Below are 26,818 nucleotides of genomic sequence, written 5' to 3'. Positions count from 1 at the left end.
CAGGCCATGCCTGGGAGGCCTCGTCAAGATACAATTTAGTACTGGTTACAAAAATGTGGACTAGTCGTAATGACACTTGGGGAGGGGAGGGGGTCTCCCAGGCCATTGGAAACGCCCAGGTGGTCAGGGACTGAACAGGGCACCCTGGCATTCCCTATGGCACACAGGCACCTTGGCACTGCCAGACAGGTGCCTTGCCACTGCCACCCAGCACACAGGCAGTGACACACTGGCACTGCCAAGATGCTTGGCTGGCACTGCCAGGCTGGAAGGGGTACTGCTGTGGTGCCATGCTGGCAGTGCTAAAGTGCCAGATTGGTACTGCCAAGGTTGGGGCCTGAGGGGAGCCAAGCCCAAGAAGGGGGGTAGGTGAGAGGGGTCTGAACAGCTGAGGGGGGGGGGGGAGGGGGAGGTGAAGGGCCGGTGTGAAGGGGCCTCCAGAAGATTGGGGCGTTGAAGGGTGGAGGTCCTGGAAGGGGGTAATGAAAGGAGGCCCTCAATGACCACATAGAAGGGTGTCCTCACGTGGGGAGTGTGAGGTAATATCCTGTGTGCAGGAGGTGACATTGTCCATTGGTGGGGTGAAAATTAAAATGAAAATGAAATGAAAATCACTTATTGTCACGAGTAGGCTTCACATGAAGTTACTGTGAAAAGCCCCTAGCCGCCACATTCCGGCGCCTGTCCGGGGAGGCTGGTACGGGAATTGAACCGTGCTGCTGGCCTGCCTTGGTCTGCTTTCACAGCCAGCGAATTAGCCCTGGTGTAGCTTGGGTCAGATGGGAGGAGGGCAAGGGGTAACATTCTTTAATGGCATACAATAGTGACCCCAACTGTCCCTATCTCCCGGTGGTGTCACCTCCTCTCTCCCCAGTACCCTCTCAGTGATCCTCTATCTGCTTAACCCTCCGTGCTCTACCGTTACGTTCAGGTGTGTCCCAGAATGCACATCAGGAGTGGGGGCAGCCTGCTGTTTACCGTGTTCCATGGCCTTTGATGCCCCTGTGGGCGCCCTCTGAAGGATTTGGAGTCTGAGGACCCTTTCCCATTTGGCGGTGGCACATGCCTTGCCGTGCCACCCTGTTCCACATGCTGACCCCGAGATGCGCCGTTGTCAGAGGGGGTGGACTGTGGTGAGTTGCTGATCATGCTTGTCACTCCATGTTGAGGCTCCGGGTCACCTCCAGTACTCTGTCCTTCCAATCAGTGCCCATAGGACCCTGCGTGTCACCTCGGGATGGAGGGACAGCTGGATTGAGCTCTGGATGCCTCTGCATCACCTGGCTCTGCCAGCTCTGGTCTGCACCATGTTGTCGATGCCATCAGCGATGCATCTCTGTGAGCAGGCCATGCTCTGCAGTGCCTCGCCAATGTCCTGTATCTGGGACACAGTCCACAGCTACTGGGACATTCTCTGCAGCACCTCTGAAAGGTCCACCTGCGCCAAGGACACGTCCCCCAGTGACTTAGACATGCTGGCGAGGCGCTCAGCCATGGTATTCACTGACTGACCTATGCCTTGGACACCACCACTCATTGTGCTGATGACGTGCTCCAGGCTCCCCTCTGCGGTTGGCCTCAGGGCCACACATTGCTGGTGTAATGTCCTACACCCGTAGCATTTGGGACTCCTCCAATCGACTATGGACCTACTGAGGTGTCGCTGACATTCACCTCTAATTCTCACGGCTGCACCCCATCAGCTCTGTGATAGCCTGGTCCAGAGGCTCTGCATCTGACTGGGTCTCAGCTAGGTTCTGGGATCCATCAGACCTCCGACTGCTGCCTACTCTGGATGTTCCTGCCTCCATCTGATGTGCATCTGGGAATGTGTGACACTCACCAGATCATGCCCCTGAATATTGTACATCACTTTCGCTCACTGAGGTGTGTGCCTCTACGCTGGTGGAGGGTGGGGTGACAGCCATGGTGCATCGATGGTGTCATCCTCGGAGCTCTCCTCCGAGGTGTTCTCTTGGATGGTGGGGAGGTGGCATGCTGGATGGACTGGTGCTGTCGGATGGAGATCCTGCGTGAGAATGTGGTCAGTAGGAGGGAAGGATCATCAGCTGGCAGGAACAACTCACTTGTAACAGGTCATCTGCTGGGTGGGGGCCGATGGATACGCAACTCTGTGGACCAGGCCATGCTCGGATATCGGTGACCGATCTTTCCTTGGCCACCCACGATTACCAGAGCCCGTTCATCATTCGGGGTGAAGACCCTGAGGCCCGGCAGCCCGCCGCCCATCTGGACCCTGCCCCGCCTGTTGTGAGCCAATTTCTCCTTCTGGGACACAGAGGGAGCATTGTGAGCCACACACTTCATGCATTGTGGGGGTGGGAGCGGAGTGGAGTTGGCGGCATGGCGAGTAGGCAGATGGACCACTGCTGGGCAAGGATGGGGTGTGCTGGTGGGTTTAGGGATGTGCTGGCACACGCCGCGGTCTTGTGCTACATGGGCTAGCGGGGTCATCAGGTGGGGGGTAGCAAGTGGGACCAGTGCCAGGGGGCTGATGCCAACTCACCTGTGCGGCCTGGTGGAGGTTGTTGAGCTTCTTGCAGCACTGGGTGGCGTTCCTCCTGGTGATACTCCCCGAGCTGATGGCTGCTGTCACTGCCTCTCAGGCAGCACTGGCTGACCTGTGGTTGAGCCCCTCTGGGGAACAGGGTGACCCATCTGGACTCCACCACATCCATCAGTCTGGCCAGGTCGGCATCTCCGAATTGTAGAGCTGGTCTGCGTGGTGGCAAGGCTGTGTGCTGTCTGGGGTTTGCTCTGCAGGATCGGTTCAACTGCTGCTCCCTTTCATTAGTGGCAAGCGAATCAGCTGATGGGACAGGCATTTATGACATGAAGCCTGTGGGGCTTCAATAAGTGCCTTAATTGATTTTAGATACTAGTTACGGCCTCTCTGGATCGGCCATTGGGAAATACATGGCGATTCCCACTCGCTACCACACAAATTCAGTTTGATCACATCCTTAGAATTGCCTGAAGTGTGGGTGAAACCAGGTCTGGATCTCACCCAAAAAGCCGCCAGGAAACACCCCACCAAACTCACCCAAAATGACACTTTGAAATTGAACTATCAGTGACAGAAAAACAATTGTGTATAATTTAGGAGAAGCTTAACCGTCTTTCGGTGGTCACATTTTTAAAAAATGCTTTACTGGCTAAAATAGTTTTATAATGGTGATGAGCTGCGATGGGGGTGGGATAAAGTTTATAGATATAGGGGGCAATTCTCCCAAATGGAGCCCAAGTGTTCGCGCCGTCGTGAATGCCGTCGCGTTTCACGACGGCGCGAACCGGGCCCGGGTATGACGTCTTCTGACCCCCACAGGGGGCCAGCAAAGCGCTGGAGCAGTTCACGCCGCTCCAGCCTCCCTTCCTGGTGCCAAATGGGTGCCGCGCCAACCTGCGCATGCACAGGGGACTTCTGCACACTGGCCCCAACGCAACATGGCGTTGGTGTTCAGGTGCCTGGGGGGCAGAGGCCGGCCCACCGATCGATGGGCTCCGATCGCGGGCCAGACCCCATTGGAGATCCCCTCCCAGGGACGGAGCACCCCTTCCCACCCTACAGGCGCCCCCAACCCTTCGCGCAGAGTTCCCGGGACTCTGTCGTATCCGCGCGGTCGCTCGGCCCATCCGGGCTAGAGAATCGGCGGCCCCGCCAATTCCAGCGGCCCGCGGCCAGCGCCACACCAACTGGGCCGGTGCAAATGGCGCCGATTCTCCGCATCTCGGAGAATCGCGCGCTGGCATCGGGGCGTCGTGGCTCGGTTGCGGTGATTCTCCGGCCCAGCGCGGGGCTCGGAGAATCACCCCCAAAGTCATTGATGATAAAGTATATTGCCTTGGAATGGCGCTGTGCATTATTAACCTCCAAGAAGGTAATGTGTTTAGACAAAATCACTATTTTGCACGAGAAATTAAATTATAAAAATAAGTACACATTGAATTAGCAAAGTAATGCCATTTCAATGTGCGAATGTTTATACACCGACTTGGTACAACATAATATTGGGCAGTCATTATTGTGTACACCATATCAAGTACAACATTTGTGCTGAATGGTATTTAACCTTCTGGAAACCGGCAAGCTGTAGTGAAACCTGTTCATGTTCAGTGTCCGCTCCATTACGACTGCACTACTGTTTCTGAGTGGGTCTGGGACCTTCCCATGATGTGTGCATCAGTGCTGCTTGAAGCTTTAATGAACAGCTCCCGCAGCATGACGTGGATGTCTGGCCAAAATCTCGTGATTTATTTTTTTGCAACATGTACCAGTCTTTATTTCTGTCTCTGCTTTTTAAAAATTGAACTTTAAATTGTCTAACTTAAGATGCCAGATCAAGATGAGGTCAGATCTTCTCACACTCTTGAAACTCTCTTTGAGCTAAATCTTCCTTATCGATCTCATAAGACTAACATGGGATTTATAATAGGAACTTTATAGTGCTTATGTTTCTGCCAGTTGTAATCTTGTTATTTTGAAGTTATGAAGATAGAAATGTATTTTGAAATGTAGAAAGTGCAAATGTTAAGACTATTTCCACGATCTCACTTTTCCAACCGGAAGCACAGAATTGCCTTGCAGTTCTTTCAATGGCTATGCCGATGAAATGGATCTGGTGTATATCATGGGAAGGTCTTCTGTTACCACTTTCAATATTCCTGGGATGAGGAAGGGGAGAATTTACACCTGATCAGTATTTAGGAACCGCTGCTGGAAAGGTATACTTGACATCAGGAGGTTACAGGTGTTTGTCGTAGTCAAATGACATGTTGATAGTCAGCCTAGGCTCATTTGTGAGGGAGGACAAGTGGAGGAAGGCACAAGGGGCTGCTTGATCCGAGGAACTGCAGCACAAGGCCTTGTGGAGAGGAGGACAAACACTGAACTGTAGAAATGGGGAGGGAAAGGGAAGATGTTCTTGGAAGCTAGTGAAATGTGAAGCAGCATATTGGGAAAGAAAATCAATATTGGGTGACAATGAGTGATTGTTCATTCTGACTTTGACTAACAATTAGGTGACCCTATTTAATCAGAATGACACAGCACTTATACACTCTTTCAGAAATTAGCATTTGATTTAAGTTAGACAGTTCCTGGTAATCAATGTAATGCATTTTTGGTAAACTATTATTAATGCATTTTCAAAATTGCTTTCTGCTAAATGCCATTACGTTCTTTGAAATCAGCTGTTTGCTAAGTAGCTGTCTTAGAACCATCAAAAAACAAAAATAATCTTGAGTCCATCCTTCAATAATACATAAATAACATTTCCCGGGTTGAAGGTTTCAGAGATGTACTGCTACGCTGAACAGAATTTTTCAACTTGGGGTTCAAGATGGGCGACAGAGGACAGACAGAGTCAAAAGGCACTTCTAATTTGGGACATTTTCCCTTGGTGACATTATTGTTCTCTAGGTGCCTGATCAGTTGATTCAGAGGTTGTAAATGTGATCAGTGCTAGATTACCATCCATTGCATCCCAACAGAACATCAGGACATACAAACCAATACCAAACACTAAAATGTTGACTCTCAAACCGCTGGCACTATCTTGAACAGAATACCAGAATACTTCTAAAACAAAACTAGCATCAAATACATTTTGAAATGTGCTGATGAAAATCTGCTCTGGACCATAGGCCCACCCTCCCAGGGAGACAGGTATTTGGAGAATTGCGTGTAACAATAGCGTTTGGTCCAAAATTGTTCTGCAAATATAGACCCATACCTGCTACCTGCTTATTTGCTAACTGAAAAGGCTGTTGCAGAAAATAAGGGGTAGATGAAGATGTCAGCATTGATGAGAAGTGTCACATTTTTAATTCTAAATCAAGCTGGACTTAAAATAATGAAATGGTGATTCTTAACTGAGCTAATGATCCAAGATACCTGTATATTAAAGGATTGCATAATCAATTTGACATACTAGAAAATTACAATTACATTATTCCTGTTCTTTAGTGACTTGAGCAGAAATTTTTAAAAAAATATTTACTATCAATAGAATTGTCAATGTCAGTTTAAAGCAGTTGGTATCTGCAAGGTCTTGAAATTTCTCATTTATGGTTCATAGTAACTAGGGCTGGAATTTACACTCTCCCCACAGGCTGGTGTGAAAGCAAAGGGGCACATAAATCCAATAAACACCCTTGTACCCAACCAGTATGATGCCTCTGTCACTTTCTTCCGCAATGTGGGCCGATCTCCAAACTCTTGGCCCATCTCTCCATCCATCCCCCAATCCCGTGGCACTCATTCACACTCCGGCCATGGGTAAATCACCGGAGCTATGGCCCATGTTCAGCTGTTGGCTGCTGCGTGTGTGATGTTGCCTCCCACAGTGTTCAGACACAGTGTCCAGACATCAAGGTGTGATTAGGATGCTGGGCAATGACCCCACATGATACATGGCCTGCCCATCCATGGGAATCCACATGGGCTGTGTGAAGCGCTCACCACCACGATTGGAGATTCACGATTTACAATAGCCTTCAGCCACACAGCCAGAGGCCTCAGCAGTCTGTGGGGGTTATGAGTGTTCGGTGGGGCTGATGGGCAGGGACAAGGGTTGCCCCGGAACAGGTATGCACGATCCAGGGGTTGGCATGATGGTGCCGCACACAGTTGCCCCACAGTACCCCCCCCCCCCCACTCCAGCCCTTCCCTCCACCCTCCCATGGCGGCCCATCCTGTGGAGGGTCCTCTACCTCCAGCTGAGGGCCCCCCAACTCCGCCGAGCACTGGGGTGGCAAATCCCGCATCCCTTGTGAGCAAAGATGGCTGCTCATCTCCTCGGCTCTCTGCAGAAGCCCTTCCTCCAGATTCACGCTTTTCAAAAGGAGTACTAATCGGCGCCAGCGTGAACATTTGCTGGGCAGGTTAACGATTGACGGAAGGCCATTGGATACGGGGTGGCTCCTGTTAATTGTATGGAAATAGGGCTGAAGTGGTGATAATTAGTTTCGCGCCACACTACAATGAGATCCCGATTTCACCTTCAGGAGCAGGTCAGTTGCATTGCAAACTGATTGGCGCATGGCGTGGTTCGCCCACCTCTCCCACTATTCATTGGCCTTGTTTCGCTCAAGCAATAGTGCAGTAAGGCCGGAGAATTGCGCTCCCTGTTGGTTATGACACCTCAAATGAATTTTCAAGGGCCAGATTCTCTGTTTCCAAGGCTAAGTGCAGAGGATCTGTGGCGTTTTACGTGGAAAAAATTGGCGTACCCCCTCACTGATCCTGCGACCGGTGAGGGGCTAGCAGCCACGCCGCGTTAAGCTCCCGGCCGCCACAAAATAAATGGCTGGAGAATGGCCGGGTCCATGCCCGCAAATGCGCACAGCAATGACCGACAGCGTTCATGCCGTAAAACATGACGACAGCCATGTGCAGACCTGTCCTGCCAGATAATGTCCCCCTGGCCACCCTCACAAGTTCCCCCAGCCCTCACGGAACCCCCCCCCCCCGGCTGGTAGCACAGCTCCTACCCAACAATGGCAGCGCTGGACACAGTCTTCAGCAGTCACGCCGCGTTCCCGCATGGCTGAGACCGTAAGTGAACCACACCATCGGGAACTCAGCCCATTGGGGGTGGAATATCGGGGAAGGGTCTTCAGGTGATGCGCTGAGGCCGTTGCAACAGTGTGCGGTACGCGCCGCGTTGACACTGAGTCAGAGGGGGTGATGCATACGAAACCTGCGTCAAACAGGTGCCGCCCCCAATTTCGGTGTCAAAAGAGATTCTCAGCCCGATCGCCGATTACAAAATCGGCGTCGAGGAACAGAGAATACCACCTTAAGTATTTTCATAATGTGATGAGGGTTTCTGCCTCTATCTGCCTTTCAGGCAGTGACTTCTGGACTCCCAACTGCCTCTGGATGAAAAACAAAGTACTCCACAATTCTCCCTAATCCTTCTACCAATTATTTTAAAACCATTTCCAATGGTAATGGAAACAGGCCCTACCCAGCGTATCTATCTTGGCCCTTCTTTCTCATTATATACATCTCCATTCTATCTCCCCTCAGCCTCTTTTGTTCCAAGGAAAACAAACCCAACCTATCTAATATATCCTCACAGCTAAAATGATTTAGTCCTGGCGGCACCTTTGTAAATTAACACTGAACCCTCTTGAGTGTTATCTTATCCTTCCTATAATGCAGTGACTAGAACTGTCTGGAGTACACTAACTGGAGTCTAACGAGTGTTTTATACAGTTCCACCACAGCCTCTCAGATATTCTGTTCTAGGTTTCAGCCAATTAAATAAAGTAATCTGGATGGCTTCTTGGCTACTTATCCACCTTGTCCTGCTGCCTTGGCAGCATGGTAGCACAGTGGTTAGCACTGTTGCTTCACAGTGTCAGGGACCCGGGCTCGATTCTCGGCTTGGGTCACTGTCTGTGCAGAGTCTGAACGTTCTCCCCATGTCTGCGTGGGTTTCCTCCGGGTGCTCCAGTTTCCTCCCAAAAGTCACGAAAGACATGCTTGTTAGGTGAATTGGACATTCTAAATTCTCCCTCAGTGTACCCGAACAGGTGCCGGGGTGTGGCGACTAGGACATTTTGACAGTAACTTCATTGCAGTGTTAATGTAAGCCTACTTGTACACTAATAAAGATTATTGTTATTCAGGGATCTGTGGACACGTGCACCAATGTCTGTTCCTCTATACTTCTGAGAACTTTTTCATTCATTGTACATTTTTATGTCTGCTTTGTCTTCCCCAAGTCCATTACCTACAGTTCTCTATGATGTGGAGATGCCGGCTTTGGACTGGGGTGAGCACAGTAAGAAGTCTTACAACACCAGGTTAAAGTCCAACAGGTTTGTTTCAAACATGAGCTTTCGGAGCACTGCTCCTTCCTCAGGTGAATGAGGAAGGAGCAGCGCTCCGAAAGCTCATGTTTGAAACAAACCTGTTGGACTTTAACCTGGTGTTGTAAGACTTCTTACTGTACAGTTCTCTAGATTGAATTCCATTTGCCATTTTTCTGCCCACCTGTCCAGTCCATTGATATTTTCTTGCATTTTAAGCTTTCTTCCTAACTATCAACCAATTTTTGAATCATCTGCAAGTTCTTTTATCATGCCTTATGCATTCAAATTTAGTTGACATACATCATGAACTGCACGAGATCTAGTGCCGAGCACTGTGGAACCCCACTGGAAGCAGCTTGCAAGAGACATCCACCCACCCTTTGCTTCTGGGCCAATTTTGGATCCAACTTGTCACTTAGATCCCATATCCATTAATTTTCTGACCAGTATGCTATTATGGGACTTTGTCAAAAGCCTTTCTAAAATCTTTGGTCAGGATTTTCTGCCCGTTCATGCTGGCAGGATCTTACAGTCCTGCCATGGGTTTCATGGCAGCGAAGGGGTGCATTCAATGGGAAACTCCATTGACAACGCTGCAACCAGAAGATCCTGCTGTCAGTCACTGCCAAGCCACCCTCCGCCACTGCAGAACATACTGCGGCGTGGGAGAAAATTCCTGCTCTTGTAGAAACATGCAATGTGCTACCCTCATCAACTCTCCCTGTTATATCCTCCAAAGATTCATCAGGTTAGTCAACCCTTACCATAAATCCGTGCTGATTGTCCTTGATTAATGTGTGCCTTTCTAAATGACAATTTATACTGACTTTCTGAATTTTTCCAATAACTTATTTACTACCCAAGTTAGGTTGACTGGCCTGTAATTATTCACTCTATCACTCCCTCCTGTTTAAAATAACTGGGCAATGTTTTCAGTCCTATCTGATAGCCAGACAAGATTCAAAAACTGACGGCCAAAGCCTCTGCTATTTCTTCCCTTGTTTCCTTAAGCAGCCACAATTCATCAATTCTTTTCATGTACTAAATGATCTGTGTGAGCTGCACGCAGAAAAATACTTTTCACTGTACCTCGGTACACGTGACTACAAACAAATCCAAATCAGAGCCTGATGATTTATCCACTTTCAAGGACGTTGAACATCTTAGTTTTTCCTCCCTCACTACGTTTATCATATCCTGATCCTCCTTAACCACAATATCTTCTCTTGTGAAACCAGATGCGTGAGCATTCATTAAGAACCAGGGCCATATCTTCCATTTGCATTTAAAAGTTACCTTACAAGTTATAGAGCAGGATTGCTGCACAACCCGGCGGGTGTTCGCCCTGACGGGAGGCAGCCTGCCATTGGTCAGCAGCGGGATCTTCCGGTCCCACCGTTGTAAATGGGGTTTCCCGTTGAATGCACCCCTCACGCCATAAAACCTTGCGTCATCAGTAGAACTGGAAGATCCCGCCGGCATGTCGGTAGCACGGTAGCATTGTGGATAGCACAATTGCTTCACAGCTCCAGGGTCCCAGGTTCGATTCCAGCTTGGGTCACTGTCTGTGTGGAGTCTGCACATCCTCCCCGTGTCTGCATGGGTTTCCTCCGGGTGCTCCGGTTACCTCCCACAGTCCAAAGATGTGCAGGTTAGGTGGATTGGCCATGATAAATTGCCCTTAGCGTCCAAAATTGCCCTTAGTGTTGGGTGGGGTTACTGGGTTATATGGATAGGGTGGAGCTGTTGACCTCGGGTAGGGTGCTCTTTCCAAGAGCCTGTGCAGACTCGATGGGCCGAGTGGCCTCCTTCTGCACTGTAAATTCTATAATAAGTCTCTAATTGGTCCATTTCTTTCCTTAATTATCCCTTTGCTTTTCATGTATATTATAAAATATTTGTGGGTTTCCTTATTTTTACCTGCTAATGTTTATTTCATGTTCAGTCTTTCCATTTTTAATTCCCCCTTTACTTTGCATATTCATATTGGCTAAGCTTTCTGCAATATTGAGCCACTGACGTCTGTCTGACCTTTTTTTTGCCTCCTCCTACTCTATTTGCTCTTTGACATCCAGTCAAGTTTAGTTTTGCAGGGACTACCTTTTACTTTGTGGAACATATGGTTCTCATCATATTTGAAACCTCTTTATCTTCTCCTTGAATGCTTCCATTGCTCACTCACTGCTTTACCTTCAAGCAGTTGTTCCCAGTCCACTTTTGCCAAATTGCATCTCAGCTCAGTAAAATTAGCCTTTCTCTAGTCTAAAATTGAACTCTCTGACTATTTTTACCTTTCCCATAACTACTCTCAATCCAGCTAAATTATGATTGTTGCCACTAAAATGTTCTCTCACTTATACACCTTGCACCTGGTCAGATCCATTTTCTAACGGTAAGTCCAGAACTGCCCACTCGTGTATGGCTTGCTGCATACTGACAAAAAATTATCTTGAAAACATTTCAATAATTCTGCATTCTCTATACCTTTTACACTGAATGTATCCCGGTTAATATTAGGGTTGATGAAAGCCCCTACTATTTATTGCCGCGTTATTGTTGCCGCATTTCCCAGTATGCTGATATATTTGCTCTTATATGGCCTGCTGACACTTTAGGAATCTATAGTTCCTTCCAGCTGTGTGATTGCTACATTTTGTTCCTCAGTTCAACACATATACAATCTCATTTGATTCCTTGTCATGCATACCATCCCTCCTCACAGCTGTAATTGCTTCTTTGACCAATATTGTGACCTCTCCCCCTTTTTCTCCCCTTCTCTATCCTGTTCAATAACCCTGTAACCATGAATAATAAGCTGCCAATCCTGCCCTTCGTAAGCCCCATTTTAGCAATAGCTATGATATCATAATTCTAAAGCCCTCTCACCAGCCACACATTCAGCTGCACTATCTCTTATTTCTCCATGCACTATGCATAACATCAGGAGTAATCTAGAGATGATTAACCTTGACACTTGCTTTTTAATTTTGTTCCTAGCTCCCTAGAATCTGCCCATAGGACCTCATCTCTCTTTCTACCTATACCATTGGAACAATTTGGACCACGGCTGCTGGCTGTTCATCTAGCCCTCACATACATCCTTGACCCTGGCTCTGGGGAGGCAACACAATATTGTGGCTGCATAAATGCCTGTCTTTTTTCCTTATCATTGAATCTCCTATCACTATTATTTTCCTGACTCTTGTTCTCCATTATTATTTGAGAAATTGCCCTTTAACAGGAAGAACAATGTTGACAGGAGAACTTCCATCCTGCAGAATGTAATGTGTTCTTCATTTGATGTTGAAACAAGTTATTTTAACCATTTTAAGTCAATTATAAGATCATTCTCAGAGTGACAAGGATGGACTGGTACTTAAAGCTCCATGAAACACTCATGGAACTGAACCCGTTTTCACTATTATAAGCTTTCAGCAAGATTGATTATGTAAACAAAACAGTTACATGGTAACAGTGACAGCGCTTCAGAAATATTTCAATGGTCATAAAAAGCTTTGGCGTTTATTTTTTTCAGTTGTTCTTGGGGTGGGGGCATTGGTGGAAAGACCAACATTTGTTGCCCATCCCTAATTGCCCTTGAGCAGGTGGCAGTAAAGCTACCTTCTTGAACTTCTGCAGTCCATGTGGTGTAGGCACAACAATGGTGCAGCTGGGAAGGGAGTTCCAGGAGTTTCACCCAGCGACAGTAAAGGAACAGCGGCATAGTTCCAAGTCAGGCTGGTATGTGTCTTGGAGGGGAACTTGCAGGTGATTGTATCCCAATGCATCTATTGCTCTTGTTCTTCGAGACGGTAGAAGTCACGGATTTGGAAGGTGTAGCTAAAGGAGTCTTTGGCAAGTTGTTGCAGCGTATATTTGGAGATGGAACAGAGGTATAGAAGAATTGGTAAGATACTAACATTTTATGTTCTTTAAAAGCATTTTATTTAACTTACATGGTCCGCCCAGAACTAGAAAACATGACTATGAGGCTTGATGAACCAACTGCCCTTTCCATGCCGACCAATTATTTTTAATACAGTATTAATTAATTATCTCATAGCAAAGGTGCCTTTAGGCAACAGTGAACAGAATTTCACATTCAAATTGAGGGTGAGAAAGTGGGTCTAAGACTAGTGTCCTAATCTTAATTAAAGGCAGTTACAAGGATATGAAGACAGGTTAAAAAGTGGGATGGTCGCGAAGCAGTGGCAGACATTGAAGCAAATATTTTAGAACTTTCAACAATGATATGGGGCTGCATTCTCCATTTCTGCGGCTAAGTGCCGATGCTGGCGTGAGACCTGTGGTGTTTCACTACCGGCAAATCGGCGCAAACCCCTTACCGATTCCGGTACCGATGAGGGTCTACCACTGGTGCCACATGAAATGCTCATGGATCACTCCAAAAACGACCATAGAATGGCCGGGTCCTGGGTCGCACATGCGCACAGCTGACAACCTGCACTGGTTGCGCCCTACAACATGGCGCCGGCAGTGCGCGACCCAAATCTGTCATCTATGAGCCCACAACCCACCGCCTGGCTACTCCCCACCAGTCCCCCCAGCCCTTGCAGAAGCCCCCCGGCCAGCGGCATGTATCCCGGCCGAGGGTGGTGGCGCTCGACAGTCCACAGCAATCATGCTGGGTTCTCGCATGATGGGACCACACATGGCCTGCACTGTCGGGAACTCGGCCCATTGGGACAGAGCGTCATGGGTGAACCAGCCGATAACAAGCTAACGGCGTTGAAACGGCACGTGGCGCGCATCACGATGATGCCAGTTTGGAGGGTGCGGAGCATGGTGGAGCGGCATTAAACCGGCACTGACCCCGATGTCAGCACGGAAATCCATTCTCCGCCCAATCGCCAAACACAATTTCAGGCTATGGAGAATCCCACCTGTCATAATATACACATCAGTATATGAAGGTGCAGAGATACACGCTGACTGACACACTGCAAGACCAATCAACACACACAACACAGCAGCCAATCACCAGTTAGGGCACGGTCACTATAAAACCAGAGGGCACTAGTTTTCCCGCTCATTCGGGATGCAGCCTCTGAGACAGATAGAGCCCGCAGTCAGTAGCACAAACATCTACCATGTGTTGGCAGTATAGGCTGGTCAGGTTAGGCATAGGTCTTCAATCAATCTAACATAGTGTCAACCCACAGTGCAAGTATGTTCAACAGCTCTTAGTTAAATAAAAGTTGTACTATTACAAGTTTTGGTAGCCTGTCTATGTTACTGCTAAGGTAAACGCAGTCTCCACAGATCCAGAGTACCCAACACATCACCACCCATGATCTATTGAGAAGGAAAAATCCATGAGAAAGATCTGAGTAAGTTAAGGATCATACCAAATTGCAATAAAGATCATACAGCTGTCAGGATAGTGGACAGACTCCTCCTTGATGTTTTAGCCAGAAGCAAGATTGTTCATTGTGACTGATCCTAATCAATGGGCAAAGTTCAATGGGACAAAGTCCTGTTTCAGGCAGGTTCAGTGGGGTGTTTCTTGGTGTCTGCAGCACTTTTCCGTTTTTTGGGGGCTTGGCAGGGAACAGCCTGTCGAGGCTGCACTTGCATCATTTCCTACACTGGCTAGCTCACCAGTGCAGGAGGATGACTCGTAGATCAGGATGCCAGTTTTAAATGTCGCCCCTATCTTTTGACTCTCGTCGGGATCCCACTGTGGCCTCTGGACCCCCCCCCCCCCCCCCCCCCCCCCCCCCCACCCCACCCCAACTGCATCCAACTTACCTTTTCCAGGATCCTCGAACACCCCTCACCCCACCTCTTATGGGAAAGGCCCTCCCGGACCGACTCCTGGCATGGGCAACATGGCATCTGGGCACCTTGACACTGCCAGCCTGGCACTCTAGCAGTTTTGGGGTGGCACTGCCAGAGTGCCCGGGTGGAGTGCCAAGATGTAAGGCTAGCAGTGCCCGGGTCCCAGGAATGCCAGGGGGCCACCCTGCCCAGTGCCTGACCACCCGTTGGTCTCTAATGGCCTGGGAGACCCCGCCCCTCCAGGTGCCGTTACACCTGGTCCTCGTTTGTGTGGACCAGTGCTAAAAGGTGCCCTGGCGAGGCCTCCCAGGTGCGGCCGGTAGGTCCTGGGCTCCAGGAGAATCTGGCACACACATATTTAAATAAGCTTAATGGCTAATACAAATATGCTAATCTGGATCACATCCAGTGAGGGAGGGGGGGGGGGGGGAGGGGGGGGGGGGTGGCTGGGGGGGGGGGGGGGAACCAGATCGTGGCATCTTGTGATATTTTGTTGAATCTCACAAGACATTTCGAGCATTGCGAATCATTGCAAGAGGCCCCTCACAAGATTCAATGACCTTGTCTCGTCACCAAGTCGTATGCGACAAGGCAGGTAAATAGGGCTCCATGCTTTTATCAATGATGTTATAATGAATGGACTTGGAGCATTATTTCTGGGCCTTTTTTAAATATGTGCCTTTTTATGGATGATATTGTGTTATTGGCAGGCTCTGCTGAACATTTAATGCATTTCACGAACCATCAATTTTGGTTTAAAGAGCAAATTGCTGAAAAAAAATGTCAAAAATCTAAATCTGCAGTGATCTTTTTCCCCCAAACATGAAATAAATCATACTCATATCTCTATTTTGAAATCTAAATCTAGAACAACAATGCATTCTGGATCTGAAGACACCCTATGTTCCAATGCTCTCTCATTGTAATTACCTAGTATATGTCACAGGAGAGACTGTCAGATTTCACAGCAAACATATTGAATTCCAGCATGTGATCCAAAACAGTGTATAATTCCAAAATCTAATGGAATAAAAGGGAAATTAATCTTTAGTCAGTGTAAAGCTATGGCCACTTCAGGGGCTCAACTGGGCACTGTTTTAAGGTTGCCAGTTTTATTGTGTTTGGTAGCTTTTTTGAATTGGTTTCTGAGCTGGAAAAATTGGCATGTCGGGGATTTGAGATTGTTCTGTGCAATATAAACACTATATACAGCAACATGCTAATTATACAAAGTGTGTTTTCAATTCTTTTGGTGGAAAATGGCAGAGCTTAACCTTTAATGGAATGCTGATACGTTTCTCCAGAAAGTTAAACAGTGGCCCTGATTCTCTGATCTCCAGATGGTCATATCCAGGAGATACCCTGGAAGATGCACCCCTCAGAAATCCAAATGCAATGATTCCATCAGGATTGCCCAGGAAGTTTAAAATTCCATTGGGCAATTCTCCTGCATCTGCTGCCGTCCGAAACCGAGTTAGAGTCAGAGACTTCGGATGGTTCGGACTCACCATCAGACGTTACACAGGGAAAGTTAGTTAAAACCAGTTCTAACTTCTGGGTGACTATATTACTGACCAACCCCCACATCGACTCCTCCCCATGATTCCATACTAAACATCAGACTCCATGCCAATAACCCCTGAGTACCCTCACAATACCCCGACTAATCCCAACCCCAACTACTCCCCAGACCCTGCAAATAACCTGCCCCATATCTACCTCCCCCAACTCTGACTAGCCCTCTACCCTTGGACTACCTCCACATCCCCCAGCAAACCCTCTGACCACCCAACTGTTTACCCATCCTCCAAAGACTTATTCAACACCATATCTCCCCCCCGCCCCCCCCCCCCCCCCCCCCGCCCCCCGATTACCCTCTGACCGTCTGTCATCTAACCTCTACCCGCTCACCTACCCACCTGCCAGCCTACCTCTTGTTAACAAGGGATATGGCTCGGCTTCCCTAGCATTCCTATACCGTGAAGGAAGGACTCCCAAACAGGTGCATTCCACAATTTTTAGGAGGCCCACTTCGGAAGTCCAGGCGGGAAATGTGGTGCTTCGCTTCCAGGTAAGTGAATAGGAGCAGAGTCGCAATCCAAAAATGATGGGCACAGCTTTTCACCAAATCTACCATTGATTTCCTTCAAAATATCAGAGACTGATGATTTGATTGATCTATTTTTGTTATATTAATTCTGCTACTGAAGATTGCATTATATATATACTTTTGACAAATTTGAACTATTCCTAGGTCCCTCTTCAGTAATCAGCACTGATGATGATTCTGCCAGTCCATTGCATCATGTAACCAATGGCAGTAACACTCCATCCTCCTCAGAAGGTGGACCTGATGCAGTTATCATTGGAATGACCAAGATCCCTGTGATTGAAAACCCGCAGTACTTCAGGAATTCTCATGGTTTACTCAAACCTGACACGTGTGAGTATTTCATTATGAGCACATTGCAAAGTGTAAATGTATGTAAAGCATGGTGTATGCATATACTGGTCAGGAGGTTCCACCAGGGCTGTGTTAGTTTTCCAGTGCAATTCGTCTGAAATCATCAAAATCAGCATAAAAGATGCTTAAGTTTACTCACTCACAAAATACATTGAACACAAATGGTCATGCCCCCGATCAATTCACCTCTATTGCAAAGTTCCACTTGTTAGAAAGTCTTCGAGGAGGGGTGGTATGATGGCAAGGTGGTTAGCACTGCTGTCTGCTGCGCTGAGGACCCGGGTTCGATTATGGTCCCGGGTCACTGTCTGTGTGGAGTTTGCACATTCTCCCCTTGTCTGCGTGGGTTTCACATCCGCAACCCAAAGATGGGCAAGTTAGGTAGATAGGCCACGCTAAATTGCCCCTTAGCTGAAAAAAAAAATAATTGGGTACTCTAAATTTATATTTTAAAAAAAGAAAGTCTTTGAGGAGGCTCATAAAATTAAGCTGGTTGTTTTGGGTGCAAGAACATTTTAAATATGTATTAAAAATATTAAAAGATTTTCACTCGAACATTTTTTTATTTGCTAAGAATCTGACCACCAGTATAACTAGCAAAAGGTAGTTTTGTAAAAGTCATTTTTAGCTGTTTACAATAAGATTACTCATAGGTCGTAAAAGCCACTCTAATTACAGATGCTATTTTGTTTTGTGACAAATCCATTTTTAGCTGTTTAAATCAACTGCACCAAGTTACCACAAGCTACAAAAGGGAATATTCTGAAAGAAAAAATTTAATTAAAAGGAAGCATTCTAAAACACTGCCTGATTACATTGGTTTATGACAGATTCCTATGTTTAGCAATGTGTAAATTAGTTTGAGCAGAAAACAAACACATCTCAAAATGAGTGCACTTTTGAGGGTGATTTGTGCTTGAATCATTGATTTTCTCATACACGGAAATTCTACATTAAAAATGGCAAAACCTTATTGGTAAAAGATTAAATGGACTGCAGCTTTAACATAATTGGAAGTGACAATGCCTGAAACCACATTAACTTTAGATAATCAAGCTAGGACCTTCTTTGTTAATTGTATTGAACACCTTAGGGTCAATAATCCGCTTCCTTTACAATACATTTCCATCATAATTCCAGTAGGACTCTGGTGGCAGAAACAGAAATTACATTGGATAATGGCTACACCAGACCCTGAGCTTCCCTGGGAGTTAATGATACAGATCGCCTTATACTACACTTTAAAGAGATTTTGAAAAAAAAACGACTTGAATTGTGATAACACTTTTCACAACCATTGGCTATCACAAAGTGCTTTACAGGCAATTAAATACTTTTGAACTGCAGTCACTGTTGCAGTGTGGGAAACCCGGCAGCCAATAAGCACACAGCAAACGGCACAAGGAAGTGCTGAGGGTTTTGGCCAAGGTTGGCATCATGACCGGTACAGGCTTGGAGGGCAGAAGGGCCTGTTCCTTTGCTGTATTGTTCTTTGTTCATTGTTTAAACTTCCACAAACAACAATGTGATAATGACCAGATTGTCCTCTTTTGTGATTTTGATTGAGGGATAAATTCTGGTCAGGGGACCAGGATGACTCCCCTGCTCTCCTTTGAAATAATGTCATATGGATTGGATTAGATTTGTTTATTGTCACGTGTACCGAGGTACAGTGAAAAGTATTTTTCTGCGAGCAGCTCAACAGATCATTAAGAACATAAAATGAAAAGGAAATAAAAGAAAATACATAATAGGGCTTAGAATTATGTTTTAAAAGAATAGAGCGATTGTAAGTTAAGTAAAAAGTGGATCTGTTAGGGAGAGCTCGCAGAGAATCGCCTTGCTCTGGTGCCATCTTGTACATCTATCCACACAGACAGATGAGTGCTTGGCTTGGTGTCCCATCTGAGAGTTAGACCTCCAATAGTACAGCACCCTCTCTTTACTGCACTGCAGTGTCAGCCTTGATGTTTGTGCTCATGCCCTGGAGTGGGTCTTGAATCCAAGACAAGAGTTCCACTAGCTGAGCCATATCTGACTCTGTTGGAGTGAATGGTTGCTTTCAGCATTGTATTTTTGGTTCAGTTGAAGTCAACAAATGGGATACGATGCAAAAATGACTGGCAATCTGCTATTGTTCAGCCGTTAAAGTGAAATTTAAACTCTGGAGGGGTAAAATTGTTTGGAAGCGGCATTGCATAAACTTTGGCTGATACCCTGGGAGCAGACAGTGTCGCAACTGCCTCCCTGACTCACGGGTTCCCTCATTGATATCATTGAAGAAACCAATGTGAGCTGCACATCTACTTGCCTACAGTGCTATTTGCTGCTGGGGAACTAGCCTAATCTGGGTATTGACTTTTTACCCCTTTATCAGTGTTTATTCAGTATAGTGTGGGAAAGTGCAGGACAGAAAAGATAAAAGGATTTTAGCAACAGCTTTTATTATGTAATAACGTTTTATTGCGTTATAAAATGTGGCACACTATCAAATATGTCAAATTATATTTTAAGATTTTCTCTTTACTGCATTAAGCAGAAATATGTATGAAACAAATGCAAATTCCCTCACTGTCAGCAAGGATGCACATTCATGGCCTCAGCAAGCCATTTCAGTTCCTAAACATTGTTATTTTAAAACATGCGTGTAATATAACTTTTGATTTCCATTAGGTCTGCCTCTAACACAGTGTAATTATGACAGAACTTGAATTATTTAAATACAATTACATCAACAGTGTAAGGGTTCTTTGAAAATGTCATACCTTAAGCCAGTGGCAAGCAGTAGGTGAGAATCAGCACCATGCACAGTTTAAAGGCCAGACAGAAGATTGGAAGCCATCTAATTATTCCCTGTTTTAATATGCCAATACAAATGAGCTCAATTTGATAAATTTGCCTATAAAGCATATGTGGACAGTTGCATATGGAGTAGTTATTGATGATGAGAAGATGAAGGGAATTTCAATAACACTGTAACTGCATTGCAGAAATATCCAGCACAACTGCAATATTTTACACAAAATCAATTATCTCCATTAGCACAAAAACGTTCTTTACTGTTTTTCAGTAGACCCTGTTTTATTACTTTTCGCAGGAAGATTTTACTCCAAGTTTTGGAGGAGGTGAATAAATCTGCAAAGAGTAGTGCCAACGACAGGGAAAAGCTTTAGTCAATATCAGGTCAATATTTTAAAAATCTGTCAGCAACAAATTGAGGGAAAAACCAACTCAGCTTTTAATTTCTTTAAAGTACGTGATCTGGTAAATCAAAAATATGTTTGATTAAAAGCAAATGTCTGAAATGTTCTGGCCACGTATTTTGTTGCTGCGGACACAGATGTATTTCAATCTGAAAATAATTGGGGAGGTAGGGGGAGGGTGTCTGGTGATGACTGCTCTTCCTGTCTCGGTATTCAATGGCAGTTATGGACTACATTTTCACTATGGTGGCAGGAAACAAGAGCTGGGTCTGTTTTTGGTCAGAAACTGACCTCTGGTAGAAACTGATTAAAGTTCAGATTTTCATAGGGGTGGGCACCATTGATACGGAGATAGGTTTGCTGTCCACTTAGAACAAGTCGGGGTGGGAATAGAGATGGATTATATCAATTGTGTGACTCATTCAGACAGCCCATAGCAGCCATCCTTGCTGATGTCCTGAGGGAGAGATCTGTAGTTTGTGCCAAAACCTTCCACTTCAGAAGGATGTGAGATGTCATAGGGAAGCCAGAGGCCTGGCACCCAGGGTAGGACAGACCCTCACTTCAGCAATGCCAATTTGGATCCAATTCTGGTGGCCGTGAGAGAGCGGAGGGAGGTCCTCCTCCCAGAGATTGGTAGGGGGAGGCCACCTTTTCATGCAGCTGGAGTGCCATCTCTCTCCTCTCAGCGCCATCTCTTTCCACCTCCAGTTCCTCCTGTGCTCTCTTACCTCCTGTTCCTACTCCTCTCCAATGAGCTTTCTTCAACCAGAGCTTCACTGCCCTCAAGGTCCACATCGCTCTGAAAGGCCACTTTATGGAAAATCTACCACCCGACTGATCTGGTCACCAAAATCAAATCTTCAGAAGCCAGCTGGCCTGTTGAATGGTTATCCTGCTGAGCATGTGGCATTGGTTGTATCACTTTGTGCCTCTGTCTTGGGCTCTGGTAGAGGAGTGAGTAGCTATTTATTTTTCCTGTAGGATCCAACCACACACATTAGGGTTGGAGTGAAGATCTGAGGCAGTGTGGACTGGTGAAGGATGAAGGAGTCATGGCAGCTGCCAGGGATTTCAATAGACACATACAGGCAACTCTTGTTGTGGTTGCAGATCATTTGACGTTGAGGGAGTGGAAGCTCTTCCTGTTGGTGAATCTCACTGGGCAGCTGCTTAGTATCTTTATGGCCATAGATGTGCGATCATTGGTGCCCTAGACTGCCATGACTGGCTTCCCATTTTGTACCCACCTGCCTTCAACTGGTCAGTCTCTGATGACATGGGTAACCTGTGTATGGCAATTTAAATTCAAATCTTTACAAATGCTAAACAAGCGTTTAAACTGTTTAATTGGCCTCAATTGGAGGCAGAGTAGGATTCTTATCCCGTCCGCACCCCACGCTGGTGGGTCATTGCCGATGCCTCAAAAGTGACGGACCCGTGCACTAATCCTGTAACCAGTTTGTTGATATGGTTATTCCAATTTAGCTCTGGTTCCACGGTAACCCCGAGATATTGATGGTTGGAAAGTTGGCAACAGCATGTTGAAGTCAAGGAAAGACAGCTGGGATTCTTCTTTTTTCCGATGGTCATTCCATGGCACTCAAGCAGAAAGAAACACCCAAAGAATGAACAATGATTTCAGATAGGTTGTACTGGAAAACTAGCACAGTCTGATGGAAACTTGTGACCCAATACATGCACACAACATGGCAAGAACACATGACCCTGAATAAACATCACCCTCAAATCAAAGGACAGCCAATGCGAGTGCCAGCTGATTGGGGTTATCTGTTGATTTGGCTTCTCTAGCCAACGCAGCAGGGTAATAGGGATGGTACTGCTAGTGAGGTTTAAGATCATCTCCTCCCTCTCCTCTAGGATAGTACCTTTTTTCATCTTCTTTAACTTGATCCATAAAGTACTGTGACCGGAATACAAACAGATCTTTTTCAATAGGTGGTGTTGGTGTAATTTATTTTTGTTAAAATACCAACAAACATTAATAGAAGAAGTCTATTTTAAAATATACTCCAAAACAGAAAACAGACTACTTTAAAAAATATATTTTTATTCTCCTCCTTGTTCACATTTTCTCCCAAATTTACACCCCACAATAAACAATAATCAGTAACGAATGTAATGTCATTCCCCATATCAGTAACAACGATCCCATCCTCCCACCAAACCCCCAAACATTAGCCCGCATGTTACCATAAACAAATGACAAAAAGGAATCAGGAATCACCCATAGTCACCATTAACACATACAGTCACCCTCTCCCCCACAACCCTCCCAGCCCTTCCCCCGACCTAATGTTCGGTGTAATCCAATTCTTGAAAGCGCATAATGAATAACGCCCATGAATTGTAGAACCCCTCCATCCTTCCCCTCAGTTTAAATTTGACCTTCTGAAGCGTCAAAAATTCCAGCAGGTCCCTCCGCCATGCCATGGTACATAGTGGAGAGGTTGATCTCCACCCGAACAGAATCTGCCTTCGGGCGATCAATGAGGTGAAGGCTACAACATTTGCCTCCGCACCCATATCCAACCCCGGCTGGTCCGACACCCCGTATATGGCCTTTCGAGGGTTTGCGTCTAGTTTCACGTGTACCACTTTTGAGATTACCCTAAAATCCTCCTTCCAGGAATCCTACAGCTTTGGACAGGACCAAAACATATGAACATGGTTTGCGGGGCCCACCCCTGGGGGCCCCGCAAACCTACAATTATCTAAATATTTCCCCCTGCTCCAACCCATACCTTGCTCCCAGCTCCATCTATCCTGTAAACTGACCCCCAAGAAACAAATCTGTTAGTGTCCTAATTTCTTTCTCTTCCTATCTCTGAAAATTTCCATCCTACTTCCCTGGCTCAAATCTATGGTTCCCCCAAATCGGCATTTCCCTTGACCCTGCCCCCAACCCGAAGTGCTGGTGAAACTGCCTCCAAATTCTCAGCAAAGCTATTACTACCGGACTCCCTGAGTATCTCCCCAGGGCGTTTGGGAGTGGCGCTGTTGCTAACGCATTCAATCCTGACTCCCTACACAAACTCTCCTCCATTCTGACCCATTGGGAGTCAACCCCTCTGACCCAGCTCTGTACCTTCTCCACATTCGCCGCCCAGTAGTAATACATCAGAATCGGAAGACCCAAACCCCCTGCCTGCCTTCCTCTCTGTAGTAGCACCTTTCTAATTCTGACCATCTTCCCTCCACATATGAACAAGGTAATCATTGCTTCAATCTCTCTAAAAAATGCCCTTGGCAGGAAAATCGGTCGGCATTGAAAAATAAACAGGAATTGCGGCAGCACATTCATTTTAACCGCTTGTACCCGACCTGCCAGTGACAGAGGGAGACCATCCCAACTTGCCAGATCAGCTTTCACCCTCCCCACCAAACTAGAAATGTTGTACCTACGGAGCCCCCCCCCCCCCTCCAAATCCTGAGCAACCTGCACCCCCAGGTATCTAAAGTGAGTCCCTGCCCTACGGAATGACAGCCCCCCACACCTGGCCGAGACATCACGAAATATTCACTCTTGTCGCGATTTAATTTGTACCCCAAGAAAGACCCAAACACCCGAAGCAGCTCCAGTATTCCCACTATTGACTCACTCGGTTCCGACATGTATAACAGCAAGTTATCGGCATATAAGGACACACTATTCTCTATCCCCCCTGCACTATCCCTTTCCATACCCCTAAACTTCTTAACATGATGGCCAATGGCTCAATCGCGAGTGCAAAGAGCAGAGGGGATACAGAACATCCCTGTCTTGTCCTAAGGTGGACAGAAAAGTATTCCATGATGTTGTTTGTGCAGACACACGCCCTCGGCTCCTTATATAGTAGCTTTACCCAGTCCACAAATCTTGGTCCAATCCCAAACTGCTCCAGAACTGCCATCATGTACCGCCATTCTACCCGGTTAAACGCCTTCTCAGCGTCCAATGCCACAACTACCTCTGTTTCCTTCCCCTCTGCCGGTGCCATAATGACGTTCAATACCCTTCTAATGTTCGAAAAGAGCTGCCTCCCTCTCACAAACCCCGTCTGATCTTCACCTATCACCTTCGGGAGGCACTCCTCCAGCCGACCTGCCTTCGCCAATACTTTTGCGTCCACATTTAAAAGTGATATGGGCCTATACGACCCACACTCCGTCGGATCCTTATCCTTTTTAAGTAACAGGAAAATCGATGCTTGCTCCAAAGTTTGTAGTAACACCCCCTTCCCTATTACCTCCTCAAACAACCCCACCATCAGCGGTAGCAGCTTATTTTTGAATTTTTTATAATATTCCACCGGAAACCCATCCGGCCCTGCCACCTTTCCCGACTGCATCCTCACAACCGCATCTTTTATCTGCTGCTCCACTATCGCTCCCTCTAATGTCGCCCTGTTCCCCTCTCCTTACCTCGTGTCCTCCAGCCCATCGGGAAATTGCTACATCTCCCGGTCTCTCCCAGGTGGCTCTGACCTGAACAACCTCTGATGAATTCCAATTTCCATTCTGCAGCCTCCCTCCGCAGCTGACCCGCCAACATACGCCCTGCCTTCTCTCCATGCGCGTAAACTGCCCCCCTTGCTCGCCTCAATTGGCGTACTGCCTTCCTGGTAGATAGTCAGTCAAAGCTCGCCTGGAGTTCCTTCCTCTTTTCCAACTTCGCTGGGTCCCTATCTTCTGCATACTTCCAGCATCTCACCTATTACCCTCTGACATTCCAACCTCTCCTCTTTGTCCAGCCTAGCCTTGAACGAGATCACCTCACCCCTCACCACTGCCTTTAAAGCCTCCCAGAAAACCGCCTTCGACACCTCACGCGTGCAGTTAAAACCTACATATTCCTCGATAACTTTTTCAATTTTGTCACAGAACCCTCGGTCCCCCAACAGTCCCACAACTAACTTCCATCCTGGTATCTGTACCATCCCCTTCGCCAGTACCATCCACCCAATGCGGAGCATGATCTGATATTGCAATTGCCGAGTACTCCGACCCTTTAACCCCAGCCAGCAGCATCTGCCTCACCATGAAAAAGTCGATCCATGAGTACAGTAATGGACCGCTGAGAAAAACGAACACTCCCGCTTCCTCGGGTGCAGAAACCTCCAAAGGTCCACCCCTCCCATTTCCACCATTAGCCCAGCCGGCACCTTCGCACCCCCTGACGGGAACAGCGAGCGAGACTGTGACCTGTCCCAGCCGCCAAAAGGCATACTGACCCCTCCCACCCAGTCCCAGAAGAAAAAGCAAAACAATCGAACCCACACAACTCAATAAAATAACATATAACCGTTGCAACAACAAAAAAGAAACAAAAATGCCAATCCAACCAAACAAAAATTAAACTCTGTGACAATGTGAAATCAAGTAAGTTACAATACAGGTCTGTGAAAAGAAAGTGATAACAGAGATAAATTTTCCAACTCCCCAATCACTGTCCACGATCTCTCTTCCAGCTCCACTCCTTACTTCTGTCCCAAGCCTCTGCCTTCATGAACATCTCAGCCGCCTCTACCGTTTCAAAATAAAAATCTTTGGCGTTGTACGTCACCCTCAGCTGTGCTGGGTATACCATACCAAATCGCAGTCCCTTGTTCACTCGGCTGAAAACTGTTCGACTCTTCGCCAACTGCACCATCAAGTCCTGGTAAATCCGAACTCCAGCACTATTCCACTGCTCCTCCCGCTTCTGCATCACCCAGTTTAACACTTTCTCCTTCATGCGGTATTTATGGAAGCAGATAATTACTGCTCTCGGCGGCTCCTTTACTTTGAGTTTCGGCCTTGACGACCGATGAGCTCGGTCCAGTTCATACCGGAAGGGGCCTTCACTCTCCCCCATCCACTCCGCCAGCATCTTAGCAAAGTACTCTGTTGGCCTTGAGCCCTCTTCCCCTTCGGGCAATCCCAAAATTCTCAGATTGTGCCACCTCGAGCGGTTCTCTAAGTCCTCAAGTTTTGCTCAGAGTCCTCTGTTAACCTCCACCACCCTCCGCAGTTCGTCCCCCATCGAGGTGAGCAGGTCGCTGTGCTGCGACACGGCCTCCTCCACTTCCTTCATCTTTTCACCTTGTTCTCTCACCTCGGCCGATGTCTTTGCCACAGCTACCCTCACCGGGGCGATTGTCTCCTCCACCAATGAGTTCAGTGCGACCGCCATCTCCTTCCTCAACGCCTCCATGTGCCTCGCAAACTGCTTCTCCAGCTCCACAGCCATCACCTCGGTAATCCTTTACACTGTAAGTAGTGCGGTCCCACCACGCAGTCCGGCATTCGCCATCTTGTCAGCGCTTTTACTGGTCCTCTCCTTCGGCATGAGCCAGCCTTCCCTCCCTTCTTCACAGCTGTTTTTGGCATCCCTTAACCACTTAGTATTTTTCTCTTTCTTTCTTCAATCGTGAGATAAATAAATAATAAAATAAAAAAAATAAAAAAATAATAATAAATAATTTTTTTTTTAATTCAAAAATCAAAGTTTGAAAAATCTCTT

General features: G+C 46.8%; 1 protein-coding gene across 3 annotated transcripts in view; it reads left to right on the top strand.

The window, feature by feature from the left end:
- ntrk2a (neurotrophic tyrosine kinase, receptor, type 2a) overlaps positions 1-26,818 on the top strand; it is a 309,915-nt gene that overhangs the window by 179,596 nt on the left and 103,501 nt on the right. For all 3 annotated transcript variants that reach the window (XM_038804846.1, XM_038804848.1, XM_038804847.1), the window contains one exon: positions 16,901-17,089. In XM_038804846.1, the coding sequence (XP_038660774.1) occupies positions 16,901-17,089 (189 nt within the window). The remainder of the gene's footprint in view (positions 1-16,900; positions 17,090-26,818) is intronic.

Source organism: Scyliorhinus canicula, chromosome 8 (assembly GCF_902713615.1).
Source record: "Scyliorhinus canicula chromosome 8, sScyCan1.1, whole genome shotgun sequence".
NCBI lineage: Eukaryota > Metazoa > Chordata > Chondrichthyes > Carcharhiniformes > Scyliorhinidae > Scyliorhinus > Scyliorhinus canicula.
Note: the sequence above shows the minus strand (reverse complement) of the source record. Positions and strands in the feature narration are given on the sequence as shown.